This window comes from Marmota flaviventris, chromosome 6 (assembly GCF_047511675.1).
Source record: "Marmota flaviventris isolate mMarFla1 chromosome 6, mMarFla1.hap1, whole genome shotgun sequence".
Classification (NCBI taxonomy): domain Eukaryota; kingdom Metazoa; phylum Chordata; class Mammalia; order Rodentia; family Sciuridae; genus Marmota; species Marmota flaviventris.
In genome coordinates this window covers 93,766,497-93,793,845 of record NC_092503.1, presented here as the reverse complement: position 1 = coordinate 93,793,845, position 27,349 = coordinate 93,766,497, and the positions used below count along the sequence as shown (strand labels likewise).

The window sequence follows — 27,349 nt, the reverse complement described above, 5'->3', positions numbered from 1 at the left end:
ACACACTACTGAGAATAAAGGGCAGCAGAAGATTGAGGGCACCCAGGACTGGCAGCCAAAAAGTCGACCCTTCCCCATGGTTCATCATTGCCTAATCTAGCTTTTGTAGCCTGATGGGATGTGGAAACATCTGTGCTTGGGCTGTCAAAGTCCCACAGGTGCAGAAAATGTAATTTATTAGAAGTGAATTTGTAAATATAGAGAAAAACAACTGGCACTGTGAGGCACCAGAGACTGGCTATAGCAATACGACAGAAAAGGCTTGCCTGAACACTGCTACAGTTGGTGGCAGTAAAAAAAAAATCACTTGAAACAGTTTTAAAACTATGCATACTTATCTGAAAGGTGTCTGCCTATACTAATTCCTTGAAGTCTTCCCTTGTGTTTTTTTAAAATAGTTTAATAATTTTAAGTTTTAATTTAGGTCTGACCCATTTGAGTTGACTTTTGTATATGGTGAGAGACGGGGATATAGTTTCATTCTTCTGCATATGCATATTGCAGATTTCCCACCACCATTTTTTGAAGAGATTGTCCTTTCACCCATGTGTGTTCTTAGTATCTTTGTCAAAAAACAGTTGGCTGTAAGAGTATAGATTAACATCTATGAACTCTTTTCCATTCCATTGGTTTATGTGCTGATTTTTATGCCATTACCATGCTCTTTTGGTTACTATAGCTTTGTAGTATGCTTTGAAATCAGGTAATGTGATGCTTTTAGTTTTGTTCTTTTTGCTTAGGATTGCATTGGACATTTGGCATTTTTTGTGGTTCCATTACTGGGCATATATCCATAGGAAATGAAATTATGTCGAAGAGAAACTTGCACTGCCATTTTTATTGTGGCACTGTTTACAATAGTCAAGGTAGAAAATCAGTGAAGTTTTCTGCCAATAGATGGATTGATTAAGAAAATGTATGCATACAAAACAGCATGCTATGCAGCTATAAAAGAATGAAATTCTGTCATTTGAGGCAACATGGATAGAATTAGAAGGCTTTATATTAAGTGAAATAAGCCAGACACAGGTATATATTGCATTTTGACATTCAGTTGTGGAAACATTAAAAAGGTTATTTTATAGAAGAAGAGAGTAGAATAGTGGTCACTAGAAAATGGAGAGAGAGGTTAGATAATAGGTACCAAGGCACTTCTCTCATCATATACAAAAGTCAACTCAAATGGATCAATGACCTAAATGTAAGATTGGAACCTACACAACTATAGATGGAAACATAAGGTAAATGCTTCAAGACATCTGTGTAGGTAATGAGTTATCTTACAGATGGCAGGAATTAGTGTTAGTGTAGTACAACAGAATGGAGTAGCTATAGTATACAACTTATGACATATTTCAAAAGAAAAGAAAGAGTATGAACATTCTAAACACAAAATGAAAAATGTTGAAGGAGATGGTAATGCTTACTATGCTGACTTGATATTTCATTGTAAAATGTATCAAATCATTAAACTGTACCTTATCCCATAAATATATACAAATACCATGTATCAACTAAAACACCACTAGATTCAATCAAAATAATAACCTTCAACTTATACAATTTGTTGTTTTTAGAAGCAAAACCTGAGTACTAATTATATGGCTAAAAATCCCTGATTTATTTTAGCAAAGTCTACCAGGGATAACACAAATAATTTCAGTGCATATTAGATATAAACAATTACATACTCTTTCCTAGAAAATACAAATTAAATCTAAATTTTATGTAAATAGAGACCTTTATCCACACTGTGACTAGTTCAGCAAAGCTAAAAAAAAAAAATCACAACCACAAGCACCATCACCATTATTTGTCATTTCTTTTTAAATTTGAACTTTTAACATTTATACAGGGCATATATATACTCTAATCTTAAATGCTATGTATTGATTCTGTAGGTGGATGAGTGAAAGCAGAGACAGAAGCTTAACTTCACATTTTGTCTCTTCATCATTAAAAAAAGAGCTTTAAACGAGTTGTTTTCTTTCATCTTTCACAGTCTAAGATGAATGATTTAAGCATCTAGAAAAGTAGCCACAATTTTCTCATCTTCCAGTTCCACTCACCCACACACTTTCCTTCTTCATGTAAATTCTATTTTTTTCTCAATTTGAGACATAATAGAAAATTGTTATTCTCAAGTTTCTCAATAAATACATTGTTTGTATATATTGTGTAGGGTAGTTTGGAACTTTCTTCAGGAAAATTTGTGTAATGCATCAATATTCTACCATTTTATTACTAAATTCCAGTAAAATATGAATATAAGTGGTGCTAATTAGATAAATAATACTACACATACATAATGCGATGATTATAAGTATATATATTATCAAATCATTGGGCTATTTGCTTAGTTTATGTATCAGGAAAGGAACAAATATCTTACTTCTGAGTTGAAATGTAGGAAGCACTTGTCCAGGATATTCTTTAATATTATTTCTTAATCATCAGTCATTTCATAATCCCCTTATGATAGTTGCTACAAGCTCAATACCTCATATGTTCATATGTGCTTTATGTTTTTTAAAACAACTCAGAACTGACACCACTATCCAGTCTTGTCTTAAACAAAAAAAACTCATGTAGTCACAGTCTTCACTTGCAATCTGTATTAATCCACTCTGAAATAAATAGACAAATGTAAACAAAGGAAACATAATTAGTTCACAGTATACCTATGAACCTCATAATATATACTACATGTGGGGAAATACAGAGGCAGTTTGTATAAATAAAATAAGAGCATGCCCCCACTTACATACTAATGCTAATTCTTTGCTGTGTGACTTTGATTCCTCAGTTTTCTCTTTAGTAAAATGAGGATAATAAATTATCTGCCTCATAGAGTTCTTGTAGAGACTGAGATAACATACTTGAAATATCAGAAGTTTCACACAGTTCATGCACATATATGTTTTCATGCTAATATTACCATCATGTATATGAAATAATCATTACATGGGAGTCTCTGTTCATCAGTTGTTCTCTGTAAGCATTACTCTAATATTCACTGTTAATTTGAGATTGGAGCCCAGATTATTTGATCCAATATAAGTCCCCAACAGAGTTGATAAATCTTCTAAATAAGTGTGAAATCACTTTCCAGAGTAGTTTCTTTCCTGGGAGACTCTGACATTGTTTCGGGCATACATTAATCAATTCAAACTTTAATTCAAATGTTTACTGAGTGGTTAGTCTGCACAGGACAGAAGATATTAAGAGGATACAAAGATGAATCAGGAGAGCACTCCCTTGGAGAGTTAACAAATAACATTCATGTAATTAGGAAGCAGCAAGAGCCACAGAGAGGAACCCTGGAGATGAGTTTACAGGAGCTCTGAGAAAAATTCTGGAAGGTTTCTGGCTCAGGAAAAGGTGCCAGGTACTCTAAAAATCATTTTATGCATTTCATCTTATCCTTACCCATACCTATATATTACCCCTTTCAGCAAAAACTGTAACAGAAGTGAAAGGTAGCCTTCCTAGAACAGTAAAATGAAGTCTGATCCCAAGTCAAATATTGCTACGTTTTATTTTATTTTATTTAAATAATCTTCTATAAAAAAATAGAAAAAGCTAAATGTAGGGGCTTGAAATTACTGTTTTTGCTGTGTTCTATCCCACTTGCTGGCTTGCCATTTGGATGCTATTTACTCTAGCAATTTACTTCTTTAGAAAATTAAATGTCACACTGCTGTCCCATAAGAATTGGCACAGCTTCCAAAATTACTTAGCCTTTCCCCCTGAAGGAGCTTATACAGTAGGAGAATGTGTTTAATTAAGTGTGGAATAATTATATTTCTGAATATTTAAATCAGAATTCAAATAATCAAAAAGAATACCCTTAATTTGGGATTAATAGCACACCTTTGATTTGTCATGTTCTTGGTTATTTTAATGTCAGGACCTCTGTATATTTTTATACATGACAAAGGTTGACTTGATTAGAGAAGAAATATTTCTGCACAGGCTTTAGGTTCCAGTGCAGAGATGATACGATTATCTAGTGTTTGCCAAATACACACAATTTTGAAGCAATGTGAGAAGTTGTTAGAAAGAGTGATTTTTGAGGATGGAATTGTCTCCATATTGTCAAAATCTGTTTCAACATAATCTCTTTTTTTCCTTTTCTATTGTAAATATGCTACTGCTGCCCTGAGCAGTCAGTTGAGCTGTGGAAAACCTGTCAGGTGAGCAAGCTTAATTAGCCTAGAAAAGTACTTTAGTGTTTCTAAATCCAAGCCCTAAAGACAGATATGATTAAAGTCTATAAAAAAATAAAAATGTACTTAAAATGCTATTTTGAGGCTCATTAAACTTGAATTAGTCAACATCTATTTCTGGGGGCAGAATCAATTTGCATTTATTCAATGGTTCTCTTTGGCCAATTAATATTTGGGTGACATTAAATCCCTTGTATCAAAACAAAATAATTGAAATATGTACTGAAAAAAACATTTAAAGAGGGATTGAAATAATTAGAATTCTGACTCTGGACATGTGTGTTTTCTGAAAGAATTATATACAAAATTGGCGATGACTTTTTTTTTTCTTTTTAAGAAACATCATATATACTAAATAAAGCAAAGGAAAACAAAAACAAAACTGTATATGGGTGGGCTTTTGTTTTCCATTTAAAATAGATTGCATTTAAATTTCAATTGCCAAATAAATTAAGGGGATACATACAGAACAAGTGACATTTTTTAGTTCTCATTCGCAAGGGGTACAAAGAAATTGTCTATCCTTCTTTGCTACTTTTGTGAAATATTTCTTCAAGCCTCTGGCAGAAATGTGTAGGATGTTCCTAAAATGTCAGCCACATCTCACCAATGTACCCTTTTTCTAGCACTCCATAAAGGGAAGTGTTTGAGCCAAATTTTGGAAGCTTGTTGGAGATAGAAGTAAAGTGGTTCAGACCTAACTATTCTGATGTTACTTATATAATACTAAGGAAAGCAAACTTTTTCAACAAAAGTACAGAGAGTAAAAATTTTAGGCCTTGAGGGCTACTTAGTCCCTATCTCAACTAGTCAGCTTTGCCTGTGTGAGATGAAAGCAATTCTAGACAGTACATTAACAAGGGGATGCAATAGAAATACAAGAGGGAATATTTCCATCAGTTATTCAACCAATGATGTGTTCTGTAGTCTCAATTTCATTTATGTAAAGGAATGACTGAAATATCAGTGATGGGACCCACAGGGCTTTTAGCAATCATAATGGATAGGTTTCCTCTGCTACTGGATAATGATGTTGACTTCCTTAATGACTGTCTTGTCTAAACTGAATATTTTTCTATACAATTTACAAAAGCTAAACATGTTTGATTTACCCCAGGTGGTTTCTGTTGCATGTCCCCATGTCAATCTATATCTTAAATGGACATTTTTATATCCATATTTGTGTTTGAATAGAGATTTTCAAAATAATGTCTCAATGTTTCTTTCATCAGAGGGGTGCCGGGCACATGTGATACTTCAAGAACTCGGCATGGCTGATTGCACCTTCTTGGAATTCTGGTAAATTATAGTCAGCAATATAGTGTTAAAGTATATCATAAAATATAGAAACTATAACAAATCACTGAAGAAGTGCCTACAACAAGTATTATGGATGCAAATTCTTTGTCAAGGCATGTGACCTGAGAAGCTTCAAGTCAGATCTTCTAGGAGATAGTTATTCAATCTCCTCTCTCAAAATAACCATTCCCAGATGTCAGGATGAAGAATTTTTACACCACTTCCATATTCTACATGTGTGAGTATTGCGGTGTGTTACATTAGAACTTGACTGAAACACTTTCTAGGATCTATTCCAAAACCACATAGCTTAGGAGGTTTAGGCAGCAGGATTGCAAGTTCAAAGCCAGCCTCAGCAATTTAGCAAGGCTCTAAGTAACTTGGTGAGATCCTGTCTCAAAACAAACAAAAATTTAAAAAGAGCTAGGACAAGGGCTAGGGATATGACTCAGTGATAAAGAGCTCCTAGGTTCAATTCACAGTACCAAAATAAAAAGGGGGAAGGGGTGTAAGACATATAGAATATACCCATGCAGAGAGCAGTAATCTGGGGTCATGTTGAGTTGGGGTAGTATCAAAGTAAGCTTAAAATTTGAAGAAATTCATAGCTCAGTGTTGGCAAAGCAGCAACAGAGATCACAATAGCAAAAGCAAAATAAACTCCAAACTAACCTGATGGTTATTGAGATAAGTAGTCGTGTAAGTATAGTGCCTTGCAAGATGAACAGTATCCAGGATTTTGCCATCAAAGAATAATTTAGGTATGCTTTTCGTTTTTATATAATACCTTATATTTTCAATATTGGTGAGTTTGAAAATGAAAATTCAAAAAGTTGGGAGTGGGTGTTAAGATAAAATAATAGTCATCTAGCTTTCTTCTGTTTCTTCTTCTTCTTCTTCTTTTTTTTTAACATTTTGTTGTTTTGTTTTTTCATTTTGGGGTCCTGAGGATTGGGCCATGTGCATGCTAGTCAAGCACTGACCTCAGATCTACATCTCCTCCCCACCCTTACCGTTTTTCTTAGACTTCCAGATATGTTAGACAATCAAATTTCTAAAACATCAAGAGTATGTCTGTTGAGTTTTCAAGTCATTATTTCTTCTCAGAGTATTAATAACTTCTGTATTCATGCATTATTATTTCAAATAAATAATATTTTATGGTCAAAAAGATAACATTAAGAAAATATTTTATTTTTAAATAAATTTCAAAATTTGAATAGAAAATCCTTATTTTATTCAGAAATAATAAAAACTGGAATTTGTCTATTAACCAATGTTTGGGATCCATTAACTTAATATACTCTTCTGATGTTTTGATGAACTCCCAGCAAAATTATTTGTAAAGCTATGCTTGAATTTTTCCAGTTATGAAAATTTTAATACTACTTGACATATTTTATTTATTTTTAGACTCTAGAAAGCATTTCTAGTTTGCACATAAATCTGTGTTCCTATAACTTTTGGTCATTACCTTAGTTATCTCAGACAGCATTAACACAATACTATAGACTAAGTGCCTTAAACAGAAAAAAAATTAATTTTCCTCACAGTTCTGGGAGCCAGGAATTTCACAATCAAGACACTGGCCAGGTCAGTTCCTGTTGACAGCTCTCTCTCTGACTTGCAAACTACCTCTTCATCACTATGTCCTCACATGGTAGAGAGGGTGAGGGGAGCTTGCATGACTGTCTTATAAGGGTACCAGCCAACAAGGTTAAGGACTTCTCTTATTCCTTCACCTGACCTTTATTAGCTCCTCACAGGTCCTGTTTCCAAATACAGTCATATTAGAGGTTGAGCTTCAACAGATAAAGTCATGGAGGACACGTTCAGTTCAAATATGTCACATTCTTCCTTATACTACCATATAAAGCAAGTCACATTTCTTTTACTTATACCAATCCAGTTAATATTTGCCAATTTTTTTTTCAGTAATTCTCTATAGATACACTAATATTTTTCAAATGGTTTCGCTTCTCCGAAAAAGGGTCAAAAGATCTTTTATCACTTTAAAAAGAATCATTCAGAATATGAATAATGTGAGCACATTTACTTTGTAATAGGTGGAACTTTCATTTTTACAACTCTCATTCTAGGTATCATAACAAAGCTGTCAATGAGGAAACTACCCATTAGAGAAAATTAATCATATATTTGTCTTTCACAACCACGTGGTTTTATAATAGTGACTATTGTGTAAAAACTGTATCTTTTCTTTTTTTTTTTTTTTTTCCCTACACTCTAACCTCACATTGGGATGTTTGATAGGGAAAACTACACTCCTAAACCAGAGATTGAAGTATCAGCCAGCACTGGATTTTTCTATACACTAAATTCTAGGACTTCTTGTGTGGTGTGTGATGCCCTACTGTCTTGACCTCCATCTTGTGCCAGATCTTTCTGGTGCACTGCAATTTAGTGCTATTCCTGACCTGGAAGTAGCATATGAGAAAAGGTATTACTTTTATCTTCTTTATTTGTAAATACATTTTTTTTGGTCAGTTTAGAGTTTTTGTATATACTACTGCTATACAATGGTAGTTCCAGTTTTGGAAATCTAAATACGAAACTTTGGATGGAAAATTTGCTTCTTTCTCTCTTTTTAACTTGTTTTATTACTATATATATAAAATAGTAAAAAAATATATAGAGAGATCTATTTACATATGTAAAGGGCTTCCTGAATGTCAAACACACAAGTAGTATTTCTATTACTACATAAAATGTATTAGCTATATTACTGAATGACAAAATAACAATTTCTTAAAGAAGGACAGATTTTTAAGGGACTTAGTTTTCAATGCATGTGTTATCCTGCTCCTCTGCCTTGTGGGCTCTCAGATGTACAACAGATAGAAGAAGAAGGCTTAGTTGATACAGGCCTTTGCAGCAAAGGGACTCAGAAGTGTTCTTCCTTGAAAAACATAGGAATAACTCAGGAAAAATCAATCTCAGATGCACTATGAGGTTTCTGGACACAACAATGTATCTAACAAGTAAATATGATACTATATCTTCTATTTCAACATTGCACTAAGAAATAGAAGAAAATGATCTGGACAAAAAAAAAATCTTTTCTTTTTCATTTAATCAGAAAATGTAATATGTGTCAGGCCTGGTCCAAAACCCTAGAGACAGAAATGCAAATACAATTCTGTGAGTATTCTGAAGGACCTTCCCATCCAGCAGAGACCACAGGCATGAAGAGAACTAACTACAAAGCAGCAGTCAGTTCAAAGTAGTGACTAGTACTAATGGGTATGTGTTAATGATGCTATCAGAATACAGATAAGGGAAAGATGGAATCTCCCTGGGGTGACATGGAAGGATTGATAATGTAGCTAAATTGGCATAATTGATATATAATGTAATCCTTTATATATATGTATGTAATTTAAAAAATAGTATTAAAATTTTAGTTTATGCCCAGACCCAGTTTTTGATGAGCTAATTAAGTTTTCTGATTATTCTATTATAATAAAAGTAACAAACCTTTAAAACAAATTTTCACAAACCTATCATAAATAAAACTTTTCCTGGGTTTGAGGAAAATGTGATCACAACAGTGTTGTTTTAACAATTGCATTTCATTTTCTTTTTCTTAAAAGTTGCTTATAACTTTGGACACATTGCGTTCATATAACTGAACTAATCATTGTTTTGAATGTCAGGGTTTTTTTTTTTTTAATTTTTTCCTTATCCTCTTACTTCAGTGACAACTCTTTTCTTATACATAAAATGAACTCACACCTGGGAATGACATTTAGAAACAATCAATGCTTTTAATATGTTATTCCAAAGATTTTCTCAGAAGCATCTTTTCTTTGCTGAACTTGGAATAAGCTTAATTTCATTTTATCTCTTACTCTAAAATTATTTAGGTAGGTTTTTTCAGACTCATTTTTATTTCAGATAATTTTTGAACATCTGACTTAAAGAAGTGATTATAAAAAGAAAAAACAACAATAAAAAACAAAGAAAAAACTCCCCAACCCTAAAAAAAAAAAAAAAGTGATGATACCCAATAGTATTAAACAAGTCATTAAGCAATTTATTTGCTGGAATGGGGATTTCCTTTTATTTCCTCATGAATTCATATAAAGGCTTCAACTTCAACATTTTCAATATTAACCGATAGCCTTCAGACAATAAGCAGGAATAAAAACAGATAAGATATAGAAAAACAATTCACATTGCTAATACAATTTGAAATAAAAATCACTAATAGTGAATATAGGAACAACAGTTCTAGATTAAACCCTGTAATAATTTTAATATAAAGTACAACTTCCACAGTTGTAATAGCCATTTGACTATACAAAGAGCTTAAATAATTTTTCCTATTTGATATTGAAGAGTTCTCCACTTTGAGAAGTATAAGTAACTAATTATCTAAAAATAATTGTTATGCTGATGAGACCAGCTAAAGCAGCCTATCTATTTACTCCATCAACATTTCTTAACAAATAGGCTAAAATATTTCCTTGAGATACTATTTAAAAATGTAAAACTAAATTTTTGATGTTTAATATCATGTGATAACATGTCAGAGAAATCTAACATAAACATTCTCGGGTTCAAGTAAGAAGTTTAAAGATTCTTTACCTTCTAAGTGTATTTGATTGTTAGAAAAAAAATCAATCTAATTAGTCCAAATTTTGTAGCTCTTAGAATGTTTACTGAGGAGTATAACAAATTGTTGATAACATTTCATATTTAATATGGTATGTAAGTAAGTAAAAATTTAGTTCCCATTCTCTTCCCTCAATGACAAATAAATGTATTCTCAGTTTGAAGTGACATATTTCTTTGCCTTCAAAGTATATCTGATTAGTAGAAAAATCAATCTAATCCATAAGAAGTAGCTCTTGGAATTTGTATTAAGGAAATTTTACTTGCTTTAACATTAAAAAAAAATGAAAAGAGAAAAAATAAAGGCTGAGTTGGGAATTGATAGTTTCTGATACTTTTTGGAGGGACTGGATAAGTGGAAGAGGGAATAATCCTCTCTAGTAAACTATATTACATGAAATAACATTTTCTTACTCTGATTTTTATATAAACAGAGTCATGAATTGAGTTATATTATGAAGCTATTCTAATACATCAGTTTTCTCAAGGGCCTCATTTAATCAAAATTTTGTAAGAATTTTTCACTATATAAATTTTAAATTTAAGAATGCTATAATTAAAGTATACTTGAAAATATATATATTTGATCATTTTTTGCCAAAATGATTCTTTTTGAAACATAAGAAGATGATAAATTTGGTATTCTAGACAAGTAAAACAAAATTAATTTGCTTCCTTTTCTCTTCTGTCAGTGACAAATACATCTGTTCTCAGGTTGAAATTACTTATTTTAATATAGCTTTACCTTTGAAGTATATCTGAATACTAAAAGTTTAATCTAATTAACTCAATTTAAGAAGCTCTTGGAATTTGTTCTGAGGATGCTGCCTTTAAAATTCAGAAAATTGTTCATTAAGTAGAGGAAGTTTATTTTTATAAGTATTTTTATTGTCCTAATAAGCTTTTGTTATTTTTACTATTTGATTATTGATTTACTTGATTTCAGACATAAATTTAACCATTCTGAAGTAAAAGTAAACATGATGGTGAAGTCAGGAAGCAATTGAAACTACTAAGGAAATAAAAAGAAAAAAAGTAAAAGTACAGAAAACAAAATATATAATAACATATAATAAAGAACACTACTAGCAAAAATGCCAAGAAGAGTTGGTGGCAAGAAAATTAGAGAAGGGACATAGGAGCAGGCTGTGGGCCTTCACAGGAAAGTTAAAACCTGCCATCTTTGATACTCTTGTACTCTGGATGTGCCATACAAATGGCAGAACAATTAGTATATAATCTGCAATTTCTTTTCCCCTTTAATATTGGCTAACCCAGCGACAGCATTGTGAGAGCATAAGTGATATTTTAGGACTCTCAGAACCAGTGATACTTTGGGAGCCTAGAAATTAAGAATAAAATACAAAATTATCAAGAAAAGTCCATTATTTCAAAAAGTATGTGCCATGGTGAAAAACAAAAATAAATAAATAAATAAATAAATAAATAACAAGGTGACAAGTGCAGTAAAAACAAGATAAGTACCAAAATGGATATAAATGCAGGTTGCTATGGCATCCCAGTGAGGCAAGTTGACTCAGTCTTCACCTTCAGGGAAGCTTCCCTGGGGAATCTGACAATAGGAGAACAGGTGCCTGCAGGGGCACAGATGGTTAGAAGACCTCTTCTGGTAGAGGAGGGGCCACAAATCAAGAATGTAGTGAAAAAGAGGGCTGGCAATAACGACAGGGAACTGCAATCCAGAATCCCAGGCAAGTGGAGGGTTGGAAGTTAGTATTTACAAACCAGTAAGAAAAGAGGCTGGAGAGTTTGAAATAAGTCAGTGATATCTTAGAAACTCATCTGACAGCTCTGTGGAGACATACTGAGGATGCCAACAGCTTCTAGGAGAAAGTAGGGGGATCCTGAACTGTTGTTTTGGTTTTGGTTGCTTTCTTTCTTTCTTTTCTGTTTGTTTTTTTTTTTTTTTCCCTTATCTTTCTATCTTCCTCTTTTTTTTTTTTTTTTAACTTCCCTGAAAGGTGGTTTTAAAATTCTGTGCATTCCTTTCAGGTTAACCCTTCAGGCCCTCCTCTGGGCTTCACCCTCTGACTCTTGAAAATCTCAATCTAATACTTCCACAGGAAATTCAGTTAGGCACTTCAGTTAGGTACAAAAGTGAATTTGCTATGTTTAAAATTTCAGATATATGGGCTGGGGATGTGGCTCAAGCGGTAGCGCGCTTGCCTGGCATGCGTGCGGCCTGGGTTGGATCCTCAGCACCACATACAAACAAAGATGTTGTGTCCGCTGAAGACTAAAAAGTAAGTATTAAAGTTCTCCCTCTCTCTCTCATATATATTAAAAAAAAAAATTCAAATATACACAGTAAAATTAACCGATTTTAGAAAAGTAAATTTTTTAATCTTTTCCCATTGACTTGTCCTTTCCTATATTTTCCATCTCAGGGTAGATTTTCTCAACTCCTTAATCAGCCCAGAATAAAACACCTGGTGGTTACCCTTGACTCCACCCAGTACATCAAGAGAATTCCTCTGGGCGTGGTGGTATGCACCTCACTCCAACCTGCTCAGGAGGCTGAGGAAGGAAAATCACCTGAGCCCAGGATATGAGACCAGCCTTAAAACACAAAGGAACCTCCAAATAAATAAATAAATAAATCAAACAAAAAATGAATAAATAAAAGCACTAACTTCAAGAAGGCAAAGAATATTTTCATTAGTAGAGGAAGGTGGAGCCCTATTTTATTACTCATCTGTTAATCAATCCCCAACCCAGAACAATTACTGCTTCATAGTACTCTCTAGATGAATAGATTTGTTGCATAAATAAATGAATTTTTCCTCTCCTTTTATCTGTTCTTATCCCATTTTAAAAATATACACAAATGAAATAAGTTAATTTTTAAGAGTATGAGTTGATTTACAAATAGGTTCCATAAGATAGCAAAATACAAAGAAACATTATGCTAGGATTTTTCTATTGATTTAGATACTAAATTAAAAAAAACATTTTTTTGAAGCAGATGCTGTGTTAAAAGTCATTAAAATCTGTCAAGAATGATATTGTTTGGTAAACATTTTCTGACCTAGTTACTTGTAACAAAGCTATATAGTACAGTATATTTTAAAGGTGTGAGTTGGAGTTTTGGCCTTACCACTCAGTAACTGTGTAAAGTAGGATCATTTAGCTTGAATGTCCCCCATTCCCTCATTTGTGAAATGGAAATAGTAATATTACATTTTGCAAAGAACTACTGAAATTATTAAGTGAGATAGCAATTATAAAGAGCTTAAAAAGTATTATCCAAAGAGAATGTGATTAATAGCTGCTATTGTTATAAGTACAATTGTTTTTATAAAGTTTATAAATTTTTGTAACAGTTAAAAAAAAGATTTTCCAAAATGATCTTATTTCCACACATCTTTGAATATGAGACCAGGTTTCTACTTTGTAGTCCAACGCCCACAGAAAGTGAGGCTATACAGTACAGCAGATGCTGGATCTGTACTGTCTCTGTTCAAATACTGATTCCACCACTTGCCACTTGTGTGACCTTGAATGAGTCACTTGTTCTCACTGTGCTTCAATTTTCTTGCTGTGAAATATGAGTGAGCTCTATTAACTTGTTTGTTATGATGAGTTAATATTTGTAATGAAGTCAGGGCAGATCTTGGCACCACCCCTATAAAAAAATCAACACTGTTCTAGGGTACTTAACTGATTAAAAAATGAGAGGTCCAATCTATATCCCTTTAAGTTGTATAGATGATGTTATTCCTCACATTCATGATAAAGGCTGATGGACAAGGGGTTGAATCTCAAAATAGAGTCAGCAAACCATAGTGACAAGGAAGAACATGATTTCTTGTTCTGCCTCAAATAACAAGAGGCTGCATTTTCATTAATTTGCTTTGTAAGTAAGTGTTATAAAAATAAGTATATGATGTACATTTTAGTAAACCAAGATAATAATTATTTTAACACTAAGTCTTCAAAAATTATGTGGTGCATGAACTAGGATCAAATGTTTCATAGCTTAAGTACACATTTGTGCATCACAATTAATTTCAAAACATGTATTTCCATGGTGAAATACAGTGGACTAGAAATGACTTGAAAAATAGTTTTTTATATTTATTTAGCATAAGGTAGAATGAAATGTTAAAATTGAAAAGAACCATTAAACAAAATAGTGTTCAAGGACAATAGCTGTTCAATCTAAGCTCTGCAACAACTTGGTTGTTCTCATTCCAACTTTGAGTCCCTCTTTTGACTAAAATCCCTCTTTTGCAGGTCCAAGGAGGATAAATGGCTTGCCCAAGGCACTATGACTTTGAATTGAGGGACTCAGAGCTTCAATTCTATATCTTGGATCTCTTTTTTTAAATTTTTTTATTAGTTGCTCAAAACATTACAATGATCTTGACATATCATATATTTGATTCAAATGGGATACGTAATCTTATTTTTCCACGTGTACAGATTCACACGTCAGATAGAGCTCTAATCTCCAGAGTATACAAAGAACTGAAAAAATTAAACAAGAAAACAAATAACCCAATCAACAAATGGGCCAAGGATCTGAACAGACACTTCTCATAAGAGGATATACAATCAATCAAAAATATGCAAAAAAATGCTCACCATCTCTAGCAATCAGAGAATTGCAAATTAAAACCACTCTAAGATACCATCTCACTCCAGTAAGACTGGCAGCCATTATGAAGTCAAACAATAACAAGTGCTGGAGAGGATGTGGGGAAAAGGGTACACTTGTAAATTGCTGGTGGGACAGCAAATTGGTTCAGCCAATTTGGAAAGCAGTATGGAGATTCCTTGGAAAGCTGGGAATGGAACCACCATTTGACCCAACTATTCCCCTTCTCGGACTATACTCAAAAGACCTTAAAAGAGCATACAACAGGGACACAGCTACATCAATGTTCATAGCAGCACAATTCACTATATCTTGAATCTCTACAGTCCCTTCTTAGTTAATACTTGTAGTCAGATTACTGGGTTCTTAAGAAAACACTGTCTTATGTGATGGAGGAAAAGTAGCATATCTCACAAACAGTAATATGACGAAGTACTTGGAGAGTTGTTTCCCAATTTTCAGAAACTTATGCTACGTAACTAGACACTGCTTAGTTTTTGCCTGTGAAGGAGCCAGTGTAGTTGCTGATAAAGGGAATTTTAATAACATTGGATTATGTAACATTTTACAATTGACTTTATGAAGTACTTCATTTTCATCTTTATGGATTATGCTACAAGTTCTCTGAATTCATGCTTCACTTATTTCCCCAATTCTCAGACTCCTTAAAATTTAAATTATGATTTTCATACACGAGATCATTCACCTGGGAGTCCTGTTCTCTAGCCTTTGGCTAAATTGGCCTTAAGTCCTTAAATTTCACTAGAAAACCATCTCCCAAATTAATAGCCCCAAAGCACTTAAGCCAAAAATTGATTTTATTTTGCTTGCTATTGAGTTATAGATTATGCTGCAAATTAAATAGGGTTTTAAAATTATGATCTATATTGCTAGAATTCCCTAACTAATATGAACTAGATTACTTTTTTACTTTACTTTACCCATATTCCCCTAACCACCTGCAAGGGAATATTGAAAAACTTAGATTTTAATAAATCTATTAAGATGGAAAAGAAAGTTAATAAATATTCATTTGTCTGAATTCTATTATTTTTTTTTCATAGTTTAGGCTATTGCCTTCAAACTGTGTTATTGTTTAGTTTTGTTGGTTTGCTTGTTAGTTTTAAAATGAAAACTCTTTGAGACCTTTTACACTTAAATGGAAATTTAGGGAGGAACAGAAGGAATACCAGATGGGAATCTCTCAAGAGGCATCTTTGGGGATATTTTTTGAAAGCAAGGTGATCCTAGGTGAGCAGAATGTAATAGAGTTTGTGACTGGGATTGTATCTTAATAAAAACAATGTCTGCATAATTTATAGTCTGAGTAAATAGTATACTACAGATAGATGTGTTGTCTTTAGAACCATCTTGAGATGGATTACACTTCAAAAAAATAATCCAACTTCATCAGTTATGGAAGAGTAGCTTGAGGAACAAATATTTCAAGAAATGATTAGTAAATCCAAAAATATTATTTTTGATAGAAATGTGATTAAAAATCAGGTGTGCTCATTTTATATCTGATATTTTTCTACCACTCTAATTTGTTTCTGGAAGAAAATATAAATGTGGAAAATCTATTTCCCCCATTTAGCATTATTTCCCAATTTGTAACATTTTTGTTGAATATACATATGTAAAATTGATATGGATATTTTAAATAACAACAATAAATTGATATACATCTACTGTCCACACAGTGAAAGACATTATTAGCAACATTGAGAATTGCTTCAACCACTGATACCTCTTCCCTATCCCTGCCTGTTAATCCCTGTACTTACTTCTAGTTTTTTAAGTTCATTTTTTTAAAATTTACCAAATTAAAAAGAAAGTATGTATGTATGTATATGTATGTATGCACACATGTATTAACACGTGTGTGTGTGTGTGTGTGTGTGTGTGTGTGTATATATACACACATGTTTTCTCTAATATGTGGAAACAGTGTAAAAATATACACTGTTTAGGTTTTCATATTTGGGGAATTTTTGTGTTGGCGATATTTGTTCAAGACTTCTTTTTTCACTCCTATAAATCATGTCGGTGAATATGACTGAAGGTCACTGATTTTCCCTGCCTTATATGTGTGCAGTACATACAGAATACATATAACGATGTGAGTGGACAGTTTGCTCTTTTTCATTTGTTTCAAATACTTTTGATATGAACATTTCAGCACATATCTTGTGTGCATACACAAGAATTTCACCTAAAATGGAACATTTTGTTATTTGGGACATGTGCATCTTTTACTTTATAGATGATAGCAAATGAATTTTTAGTACATATTTTAAAAATATTAAACTTTCTCCCTGCAGCTATGATTTATGTGCTGATTATAATAGGAAATTAATTTATATAGCATGTGCCCCTTTTTCTAGTGGAAAACATTAGCACTAAGCAGAATACTGATATAGTTTATTTACTCATCATCATGAGCTTAAATAGAGGGGGTAATTTCTTTGGTTAATTTACCAATAATATCTATGACAGGGAATTTCAGGGATACTCTAATTTTTTGTTCTTACTGGTCTTGATTTTAGCAAGATTGAGAAGACCGCTTTCTAAAAAATTCCTCTCCTTCTAGCTTCTGTGATGGTACATTTTCTTGGTTGTACTCTTGCCCTTCTGCCTATTGAATTAGCGTCTCATTAAATGTCAGGTATTCTCGGATCCTGTCTTGGCCCTCTTTTCTCTTTTCCATCACTCTCTCCTGACATTGTCATGTAATCTATTCTCATGTGTTTAAATATTACAGGCTGATGTGTGGCTGACAAAGACTCTCTGCCATTCTATAGTGGTCTCTTCAATCTGTTGACAGTACCTTTAGCTTTTTAAATTTAATCTATTCCCATTATCAGTACTTGTTTTTGTTTCCTGGGCTATTGAGTCCAGAAAATCTTTGCATGTGCCAATATCTTGAAGTGTTTTCCCTATGTTGTATTCTAGTAGTTTTAAAGATTCAGGTCTTAAATTATTTGGCCCATTATAATAAGTTCATTTTTGTATTGGGTGAGTGGTTGGGGGTCTAGTTTCAATCTTTCCTACATTTGAATAGCCAGTTTTCCCAGCACATTTGTGGTAGAGTCTGTCCTTTATCCAGTGTATATTTTTGACACTTTTGTTGAGAATCAGATGGCTATCAGTGTGTAAGTTCATTTCTAGGTTCTTTATTCTGTTCCATTTGTCTATCCATCTGTCTGTATTTGTGCCTGTACAGGCTTGGTAGTGTGTTTTCAAGTCAGGTATTTTGATACCTCCAACTTTGTTCTTTCTGTTCAGAACTGCTTTGGCATTTCAGGGTATTTTGTATTCATCTGACAGAGGATTAACATTCAGGATATATAAAGAATTCAAAATATTTACCAATGAAAAGACAAATAATCCACTCGATAAATGGGTAAATTATTTGAACAGAAACTTCACTAAACAGTAAGTACTAATGGCCAATAAATATATAAAAAATATGCTCAATATCTTTACCCATCAGAAAAAGGCAAATCAAAAGTATATTGAGATTCTATCTCATCCCAGATAGAATGGCTATTATTGAAAAATGAATAAATAACATGCTGGGGAAGATTTGGAAAAAAGGAATACTTGTTTGCTATTGGTGGGAAGGTAAATTAGTTCAACCACTATGAAAACAGTATGGAGAGTTCTTAAGAAACTTAAACTAGAACTACCACATGACCCAGCTAACCACTCCTGGGCTTATGTATATCATGAGGAAATGAATTCAGTATACAAAAGAGGTATCTGTACCCATATTTATTGCTATTCACAAAAAGTCAAGTTATGGAATCAGCCTAGATGTCTCATTGCCAAATGAATGATTGAAGTAAATATATCATATATATAAAATTGAATATTTTTCAGCCATAAAGAAGAACAAAAATCCTACCATTTGCACAAATACAGGTGAAACTGGAAGACATCAAGGTAAGCAAAAATAAGCCAGATACAGAAAGATGAATACTGCATGTTTTCTGTAATATGTGTAAAGCAGGGGAAAAAAATCTGAAGCCAAAGCAAAACAAAATAAAAACACAAACAAAAGAATCCCAAAGATAATCTGATGTTAGAAAAGGAAATTTTAGGCCCCAGAGAGGGGACTAGAGGGAGTGGAAGGAAGGGGAAAAACAAGGTAAGAGAAGGGAGGTGGGACAAGATCAAAGCTTGATATAGCATGTATGGAAATGCCACAGTAAAACCCATTAATTAGTACAATTAATATGTGTTAATAATTATAAAAATATTAATGTCACTTATATTCAATCACTCCTTCTGCAAATTTTTCAGATACCTCAAAGTATCCAAGCTAATTATCTTGTCATTTTCCCCTAAATATTTTGTCCTTCGTCTTCCTCCTAAGTAATTAGTTCTCCATTTAATAGCTTAAACCAGCAGTCTTATTTTGCTAAGCACATCCTTCTGACCTTTTAATAGGTTTACATGTGCAAACATGTGCAAAATTTCTTTCTATATTTTCTAATATGATTAAAAAATTAGGGGAAGGTAGGTATAGTGGTGAATATAAGTCAGAGAGGTCTTTGATTAATGCAAGGAGACCTTTTGAAACAAGAAATAAAGAGGGATTAAAGAGGGATTAAATCATATTGGATATAAACCAAGGAGTGGGATAGTATAATGGTGGTTCCATTCCCAATTTTCTAAGGAATCTCCATACTGCTTTCCATAGAGGTTGCACCAATTTGCAGTCCCACCAGCACACATCGATGTTTATAGCAGCTCAATTCACAATAGCTAGACTATGGAACCAACCTAGGTGTCCCTCAATGGGTGAATGGATAAAGAAAATGTGGTATATATACTCAGTGGAATATTACTCAGCTTTAAAGAAGAGTGAAATTATGACATTTGCCAGTAAATGGTTGGAGTTGAAGAATATCATGCTGATTGAAATGAGCCAATCCCACAAAACCAAAGGCAGAATGTTTTCTCTAATATGCAGATGCTAATTCACAATAAGGCAGGGGACACTGGGGAAGAATAGTGTTACCTTAGATTAGATAAAGGGAAATGATGGGAGATGAGGGGAGAGGATGTGGGCATAGGAAAGATAGTAGACTGAAACAGACATTATTACTATATGTATATATGTGACTACATGACCAGTATGATTCCTCAACATGTACAAACAGAAAAATGAGAAATTGTATCCCATCTATGTACGATATATCAAAGTGCATAAATGCATTTTACTGTCATATATAAATAATTAAAACAAATACAAAATTTTTTAAAAAGCATATTAGAAAAAAACAGATTAAGTGGAGAAAATAAGACACAAGCCTTTCCAGATTTTTGACACTCATAGTTTTACAGAGAAAGAAATGCAGAATTGAAAAAGAGATAGATCAGAAAAAAACTGTAAGAGCAGTTGGTGAAAAACATGGAGCAGTGGGGAAAGAGTTTGCTCTTTTTTGGATGGCAGTCATTTTTGCACTATGGAGTGGAGTAAGTACGCAATGGGCTCCTGGTTTACTAAGAAAGGCATGACTTCTCATGTAGAAGTCAATTAAAATTGATGCTTCTGTTTGCAAGGAATGGGAAATAATTCTCATTGGATTGGTCTGAATCTGACAATTTATTGAATTGTAGCTAGGTGTCATTGATGACAGAATAGACAACCAGAGGCCCAAATGATAAGTCTGGCAGAATGAGTAAATGAATGCCTTACCATATTACCTCTATAAGAAGCAAAGCATTTTGAAATGGTGCAGTGAAATCTCAATTTATCTATTATTTTGCTTATGTTTATGTTCATCAGTGGGTATGTTTATGTAAATGCCTATTTAATTAGACTTCCTATGGTGGAATTATCCTCTTTTTACTGATATATTTATTTTACTGATATATTTATTTACTGATAGCTTTATTTTTATTGATAATATTTATTTACACAGTTATTTTATTTCCTTTTGTATTTAGTAAAGAGATGATAGAATTGTGGCTTGATCTGCATTTGCTAGAGTTTAAGGTTTGGTGTCCTTAAGTAACTTGGGCCTGAAACAGGAGTCCATGTACTAGGAATTAAAGTACTACCAAGGAAAATGTTTTCCTACCATCAGAGAGGAGGTATTTACTCTTGGACCTTGGAAGTTATTATCATTTAAGGTCATCAGGGGACACAGAGTTTTTCATACTCCAGGCACAAAATTGAGAGTGTCTAACTGTTTCATTTTCTTCTTACATACTGAGCTCTGTGTGATTTTGTTAAAGGGAGCATTAAACAACCTGTCAGTACATACACATTGGATCACAGACTCTTCTCATGTGGAGGGGCTCTGGCCAGTACAGAAAGACATTATTGGAAACTTAGACATTAGAGGATAAGTGTAACTTAGTGTTTATTGGTTGGAAGAATCAACGATAGTTCCTTCCCTTAGTGTTTTATGCTGAAAACCTGTTGTTTTTAATTTTCTGAGCACTGACTACCCACTGTGCTTAAACAGCAGCTCTTAATCAGAACACAATAATTAGATAGTTAGAGCCTGCATGATATTTAGATATTCAGTGGAGTTGCATTGTATAAAGAAAGACCTACAAAGTTGGTTTTCCTTTTTCTTTTTCTGATTCATCACATAATTTCTCTTTAAGTTTTATTGTCCAGATACATTTTATAGTATGCATGTATTAATCATTTAGTACAATGCAAGTGTATGTCATACACACACACACACACACACACACAAACACACATTTATATGGTTACTGTGACACCACCACGGTGTAAGAAAAGAATAAAAACTCATCAAGGATCTGACTTAAAATCTTTCAAACACAGTAAGTTTAACCAGAAGGGAAAACCTGCTTTGTTGGCTGTTTTTTTTCCCTTTAATTTCAAGGTAACTTTAGCGGTCTGTTTACCAGTAAATATTTCTCCAAATTTGATTGCAATAAATGTACAGATACCTTATATCAGATATTTAGTAAGATAATCCTTTAGTAAATTATATTCCTTTCAGACAAGTCTTTGGAGAAAATGTTTAGAAATATAGTCAATCATTATCACATATCTGCAAAATTATTTACCCATTCTCTACATAATACATTCCCTCTCTTATTATTAAAAAGTTTCCAGAAAAAAATAACAAACAAAAAAAAATTCCCTTGCTTCTTCTGTTTCATTTACTGTCCCTTCTGATATTACAATTTGATTTCTGTTCTTATTCTTCTCCTGAAATTGGTGGTTATCCTTTCACTTCATGCTTCTTTGGGAAACGTTTTTCATGTTTTTGTGGTATTCTTCTTGTCTGTTGCGAAGATCTCTATTCCTTAACTAGTTTAAAGTACATCTCTTCCAAGCCCACTCCTTGACTGCTGATCTCCAATTCTTTACCATATCTTCTCTTAAACTACAAAATCAATCTAATCAATGATTCTGACTTCTACCTTCTGCTGTACAGATACACATGGCAATAGCTCCTGGGTCTCTTGTGGAGTCAAGATCCATATTTTAAATTACTTTCTCTATACCACACTGTCCCAGTGACAGGAATGATATTTAGCAGGAATATACTGATATAGTGGACAAATAGATTAGAGGTGTTGCCAAGCCAGTTAAGTATCTGGTTATATACAGTTCTACTGTTCCTGCCCAAAAGTAAATGCAAAACTAAACCTGCCATTTTTCCTATAAATAATCTTGTTTTCCCCACTTAAAAAAATGGCACGACAAATTACTTAGTTACAAAGCCAAAAGTGCTTGTTCAAATACCAGGTTTTTTTATCACAATTTCAGAGTTATTTTCTCACCTCTATTGCCATAATATCATTTCTTGTTTTATTATTCCTGTAACCCAAATTTACCAGTTCTAAACCACTATAGTTCTACTCTTCTTACGTGAAAACAGCATGTCACTTCCAATTAAAACTTCTTAAATGGTTTCCTAGGTACTAGCATATAAATAAATCTATACTATTTTGTACTTTGTATAGAATTAATTGTGCTCTGACTCCTGCTCACCTTGTCTTTAAAAGTCCTTCTTCTGCTCAGTTCTTATTTCTTTTCTCCCTCTTCTCCCCACCTACCTCTCCACTAATTATGGCCCAGTGTGTGATCTTGCCTCTATCCAGAAGGACAAGCCTGCACATTATTTACTGGGAAGAATTGATCTTCTCTCAAATTTCTACCTAATTACAAACTTTCTGACTTCCCCAGGGAGGCTAGTAGACTTTCTTACATATTTTCCTATATTACATTTTTATATTATTCATATTTATAAAAGACTAGATACTTAACTATATTAGTAATAGTGGTGTATCTTCCCAATAGAATATTAGCCCCTTTGAATCTTTAGTACTTGCATTTAATTACTGTATACTTACAATGATAAGAGTCTATATGAAAACCTATTTTTTACTTGGGAAATATATACATAATATCAAGATAAGAAATCAATCCAAATTTAAATAGCTAAAGGTTAATTTATGTATATTTTAGAATCTCTTTACCATTCTTTAATGGATATTTCACTTAGAATATAAATGAAACTTTAATTATGTCACAGAAACTTTTCTTATCTTGGTATAAGCAAAACAGACATTTTCTACTGTTATGGAACTTATAGATTTGTTTATCTAGTCAAAAAACACATTAATATTATAGAAAAAGTCACAAAGTCTGTTTAATGATCAATAAATGCACTGCTAATGGAGTAAATCTAAATCTAAAATAGTCTCTTCATTCTTACTGATACAGAATGTCCTAATTTTATTAAATGCTTCTGGGTCAAATCAAATATGCAAGAAAATTTTGTTTTTCATGTTTATTTGTTTTTAAAATGTTTACCTCATGTATACCAGAAACCATAATGATAGTTAAGTAGACTTATATCAATTTGTATTACTGTGGTACTTTAAGAACATTTTAAATTTCGAACACAAAGATAGTATGTTCTAGTATGTAAAATGCAATGGTAAATATTAGTAAGAGAAAAAGTTCATAATTGTAATAAGCTATTGGTACATTTAGCAATCTTAAAATTTTTAGGGCAATTCTCTGCAATAGCAAAAAATGGAGCCACATAATCAATAGCATTTAAGTCAACGTGCAGGCTTTTATCCTAGAATATAACTTAATAATAAAGAAAATAAGCTAATTATCCAAATGGAAATTTAGAGAGTGGGCTGGCATGGACACAAAGTACTATAGAGAAAGTCCTTAAACATTACTAAGCCCATTTCTCAAGTCATATTTTTGGCTTATTTTTCAGCAAGCACATTAACATATCCAATGAAAATTATTGAGTTAGTAGTGCACAAAACCCCACAACTTGATATTACACATTATATACAGAATACAGACATAAGATGGAAAAACAGTCCGATACTGGAACAATTCTATTCATTAAGAACATAAAGCTTTAAGTCTACTTGGAATGATAATATATATATATATATATATATATATATATATATATATTTTATGATAAGATATATATATATTTATATATATTCCAAGTATATATAATATATATATTATATATATATTATAAATAATATATATATTATATATATATTATAATAATATATATAATATATATATTATATATATATTATAATAATATATATAATATATATATTATATATATATATATATTATTCCTGTAACCCAAATTTACCAGTTCTAAACCACTATAGTTCTACTCTTCTTATGTGAAAACAGCATGTCACTTCCAATTAAAACTTCTTAAATGGTTTCCTAGGTACTAGCATATAAATAATATATATATATATATATATATATATATATATATATATACATATATATATATACATATATATATATATAATTGCTCAAAATTTCTTTTTGAAAATCATATAGATGACTCCACTAATCAGAAAACATTTTTAAAGTTTTCCTTTTTCTGTCTTCAAAATGATGACATAATTAATATTTTTATAACATCCATGAAGCTACCTTTGTTTTTGCATGAAGATCTGGTAATCCACCGATAAAGACAGACCATGATTTTGACAGTGGTTTTCCAGGCATGTCACCAATAGATATGCTGTTTTCTATAATTCTTCCTAGAATAGTCAGTTCAGCTCTACATGGGTCCAATTCTTGTCTGCAACGATTTAAGAAGGAAATTCATGGTTTTAGTATGTATTGTATAAACATTTGTCTGACCAATTAATTAAGCTGTTACCAAAAGAAGAAAGATTTAAGTAAATAGATTATTTCACCATAAAAATCAACAAAGCCAGAAGTAGATTAATCTGTTCTAAATTAGAAACCCTTAATGCTTAAAATACCTGTATATAACATTAAATTTTAGCAAAACACAAATTGTAGCCATTACTTAATGAAATGAGTAACTCCTGATAATAAACATCCTTCTCAGGAGTAAGTAAAATAATGTTATAATATAATAGTCTTGTTGGTTACATATTACATTCCTGAATTCTCTGTATGAAGGAAAAAAATTAAAATGAATCAGATTTAAATGTGGTTATACAGGGTACAATATACCTTTAAGCAAAAAACAGAAATATTGCAGAGATTAATTAGTTGTAAAAATATAATTTATAGCAAGAAGAAAAATGTGAAAATTTTGAAAAGAATAAAATTTAAAAATGATTTAACTAGGATTCTCAGAGTAATTAAGTCCAATGCACCCATTTTTTAAAAGGATGAGAAAATACTACAATACTCTAACATATAGATAAGAATATATCATTTACTCTATTCATAGTTTAATTATTTAATGCAGAAATTGGAAAACAATGACCAGTGGGACAAATCTTCCCTGCCACTCTTAGTAAATAAAGTTTAATTGGAACACAGCCACATGTTTCTTCATCTACAATCTATGAGAGCTCTCATGTCAAGAGTTGAACAACTGTAGCAAAGATGCTAAGGCCCCAAGGACCAAAAGTGCATCCTACCTAAGTCTTAAAGAAAACCTTGGTAGACCCATCATTTAATCAATGTACCTGTTTCCAAAGTAGGTACCCTTATTATAATGCTTTCCACACATGTTCTATAAGACACAGCATTCACTTACCAGTGTTATCCTATACCATGAGTATATGATGTTCTGTCTTTCATATATTTATGTGAACTTTTTATTGAATTATAATATAAATATTAAAGAGGATAAATGGAAAAACTTTATGAAATATTATATTATGAACATGTCCAAGTAACCATTATCTTGGTCAAAAGACAAAAAATTATTATTTATTCCAGTTCAGAAACACAGACCTCCATTTTCATTCAACATTATATTTTTGATGCTCATTTTTTTTATTGAAGTTAACAAGAGTTTATTCATTTTTCAAGGTACATCACTGGATATTTCATAAATTACTTATTGTAGTGTTGATATAGATTTGAATTGTTCCAATTTGGGGGTTATTATATAAATTTTGCTGCTATAAACATGCTTGAATATATTATTTAGTGTACATATATATGAATTTCTGTTGAAGTTTTAATAAAAAAGATTGACTCTGCTCTATATTTGGTACATATTCTCTGTTGGTTAAAAAATTACAAATGAGTTATTTTATTCATCTGTTATATTACATTTTTTTCATAATGGTGTCCTTCACTGGTACAAATTTAATTTATACCAACTCATCAATCATTTACTTAATTATTGTTATTTTATTGTTGTTCTTGTTTCTGATCTACTCTATATTTGAAAGGTTATTTTGGTTTTGACACTTAAATCTACAACACATCTGAAATTGATTTTTATATAATCTGAGGTATATATTAAATTGTTTTTTATGGATCTAGTAATATGAGTGAAAAAAGAAAAAAAAATCTATTCTCTAGTATTCCGCCATCTGATTTCTATCATAAATCAAATCCATTTATATCTGCTCTGTTTTTAGGCTATTCTGTTCCATTGGTCAGTTTTTCTATCATGCACTAATATATCACTGTCTTGACACTTACTCTAAAATAAAGTATTTAATACTTGGTAGAGTAAGTTCTCCTGCTTCATTTTTGCCCTCTCAATACTGTTTAGGCTGCAGAGATGTGTGTATGTGTATACATGTGTGTGTGTTCCTGGGCTTTCCTTCTCTTTTATGTGTCTATATTTGTACTTAGTGCCAATATCACACGGCAGAAATATTAATGTTATATTGATGTTTTACATATTGTATACATTAAATCCTCTTATGTTGTTTAGCTTTTTGATTGAGATGATTGAACATCCTTTTCTTCATTCTTCCTTCTTAATTGGTGTGAATTAAGTTGACTGGTGTTAGAATGTTTGGATGTATTCCTAGAACAGGTCTAACTTGCTTAAGATGTATGACATTTTCATATAAGGCTGGATTGACTTTCTACATTTTCAGGAATGTTTTTGTATATGTTAAAAGATCTTGACTTTCAAATTTCTTCTACTGTTCTTATAACATTTTGGTATCAATGTTATGCTGTCCTTATCTTCTTTAAGAAAGTCTTTTTACATTGATGATATATTTATCCTTTGTGTATGGTAGTATTCAGTACACAGACAACTGGGCCTGAAATTGTCTTTGAGATTACTTTTTCTCTTTTTTCTTC

The 27,349-nt window shown here is 32.0% G+C and overlaps 1 protein-coding gene across 1 annotated transcript in view; it reads right to left on the bottom strand.

The window, feature by feature from the left end:
• Eys (eyes shut homolog) overlaps positions 1–27,349 on the bottom strand; it is a 1,581,889-nt gene that overhangs the window by 560,065 nt on the left and 994,475 nt on the right. The window contains 1 exon segment of the mRNA XM_071613805.1: positions 24,740–24,890. Within this exon segment, the coding sequence (XP_071469906.1) occupies positions 24,740–24,890 (151 nt within the window).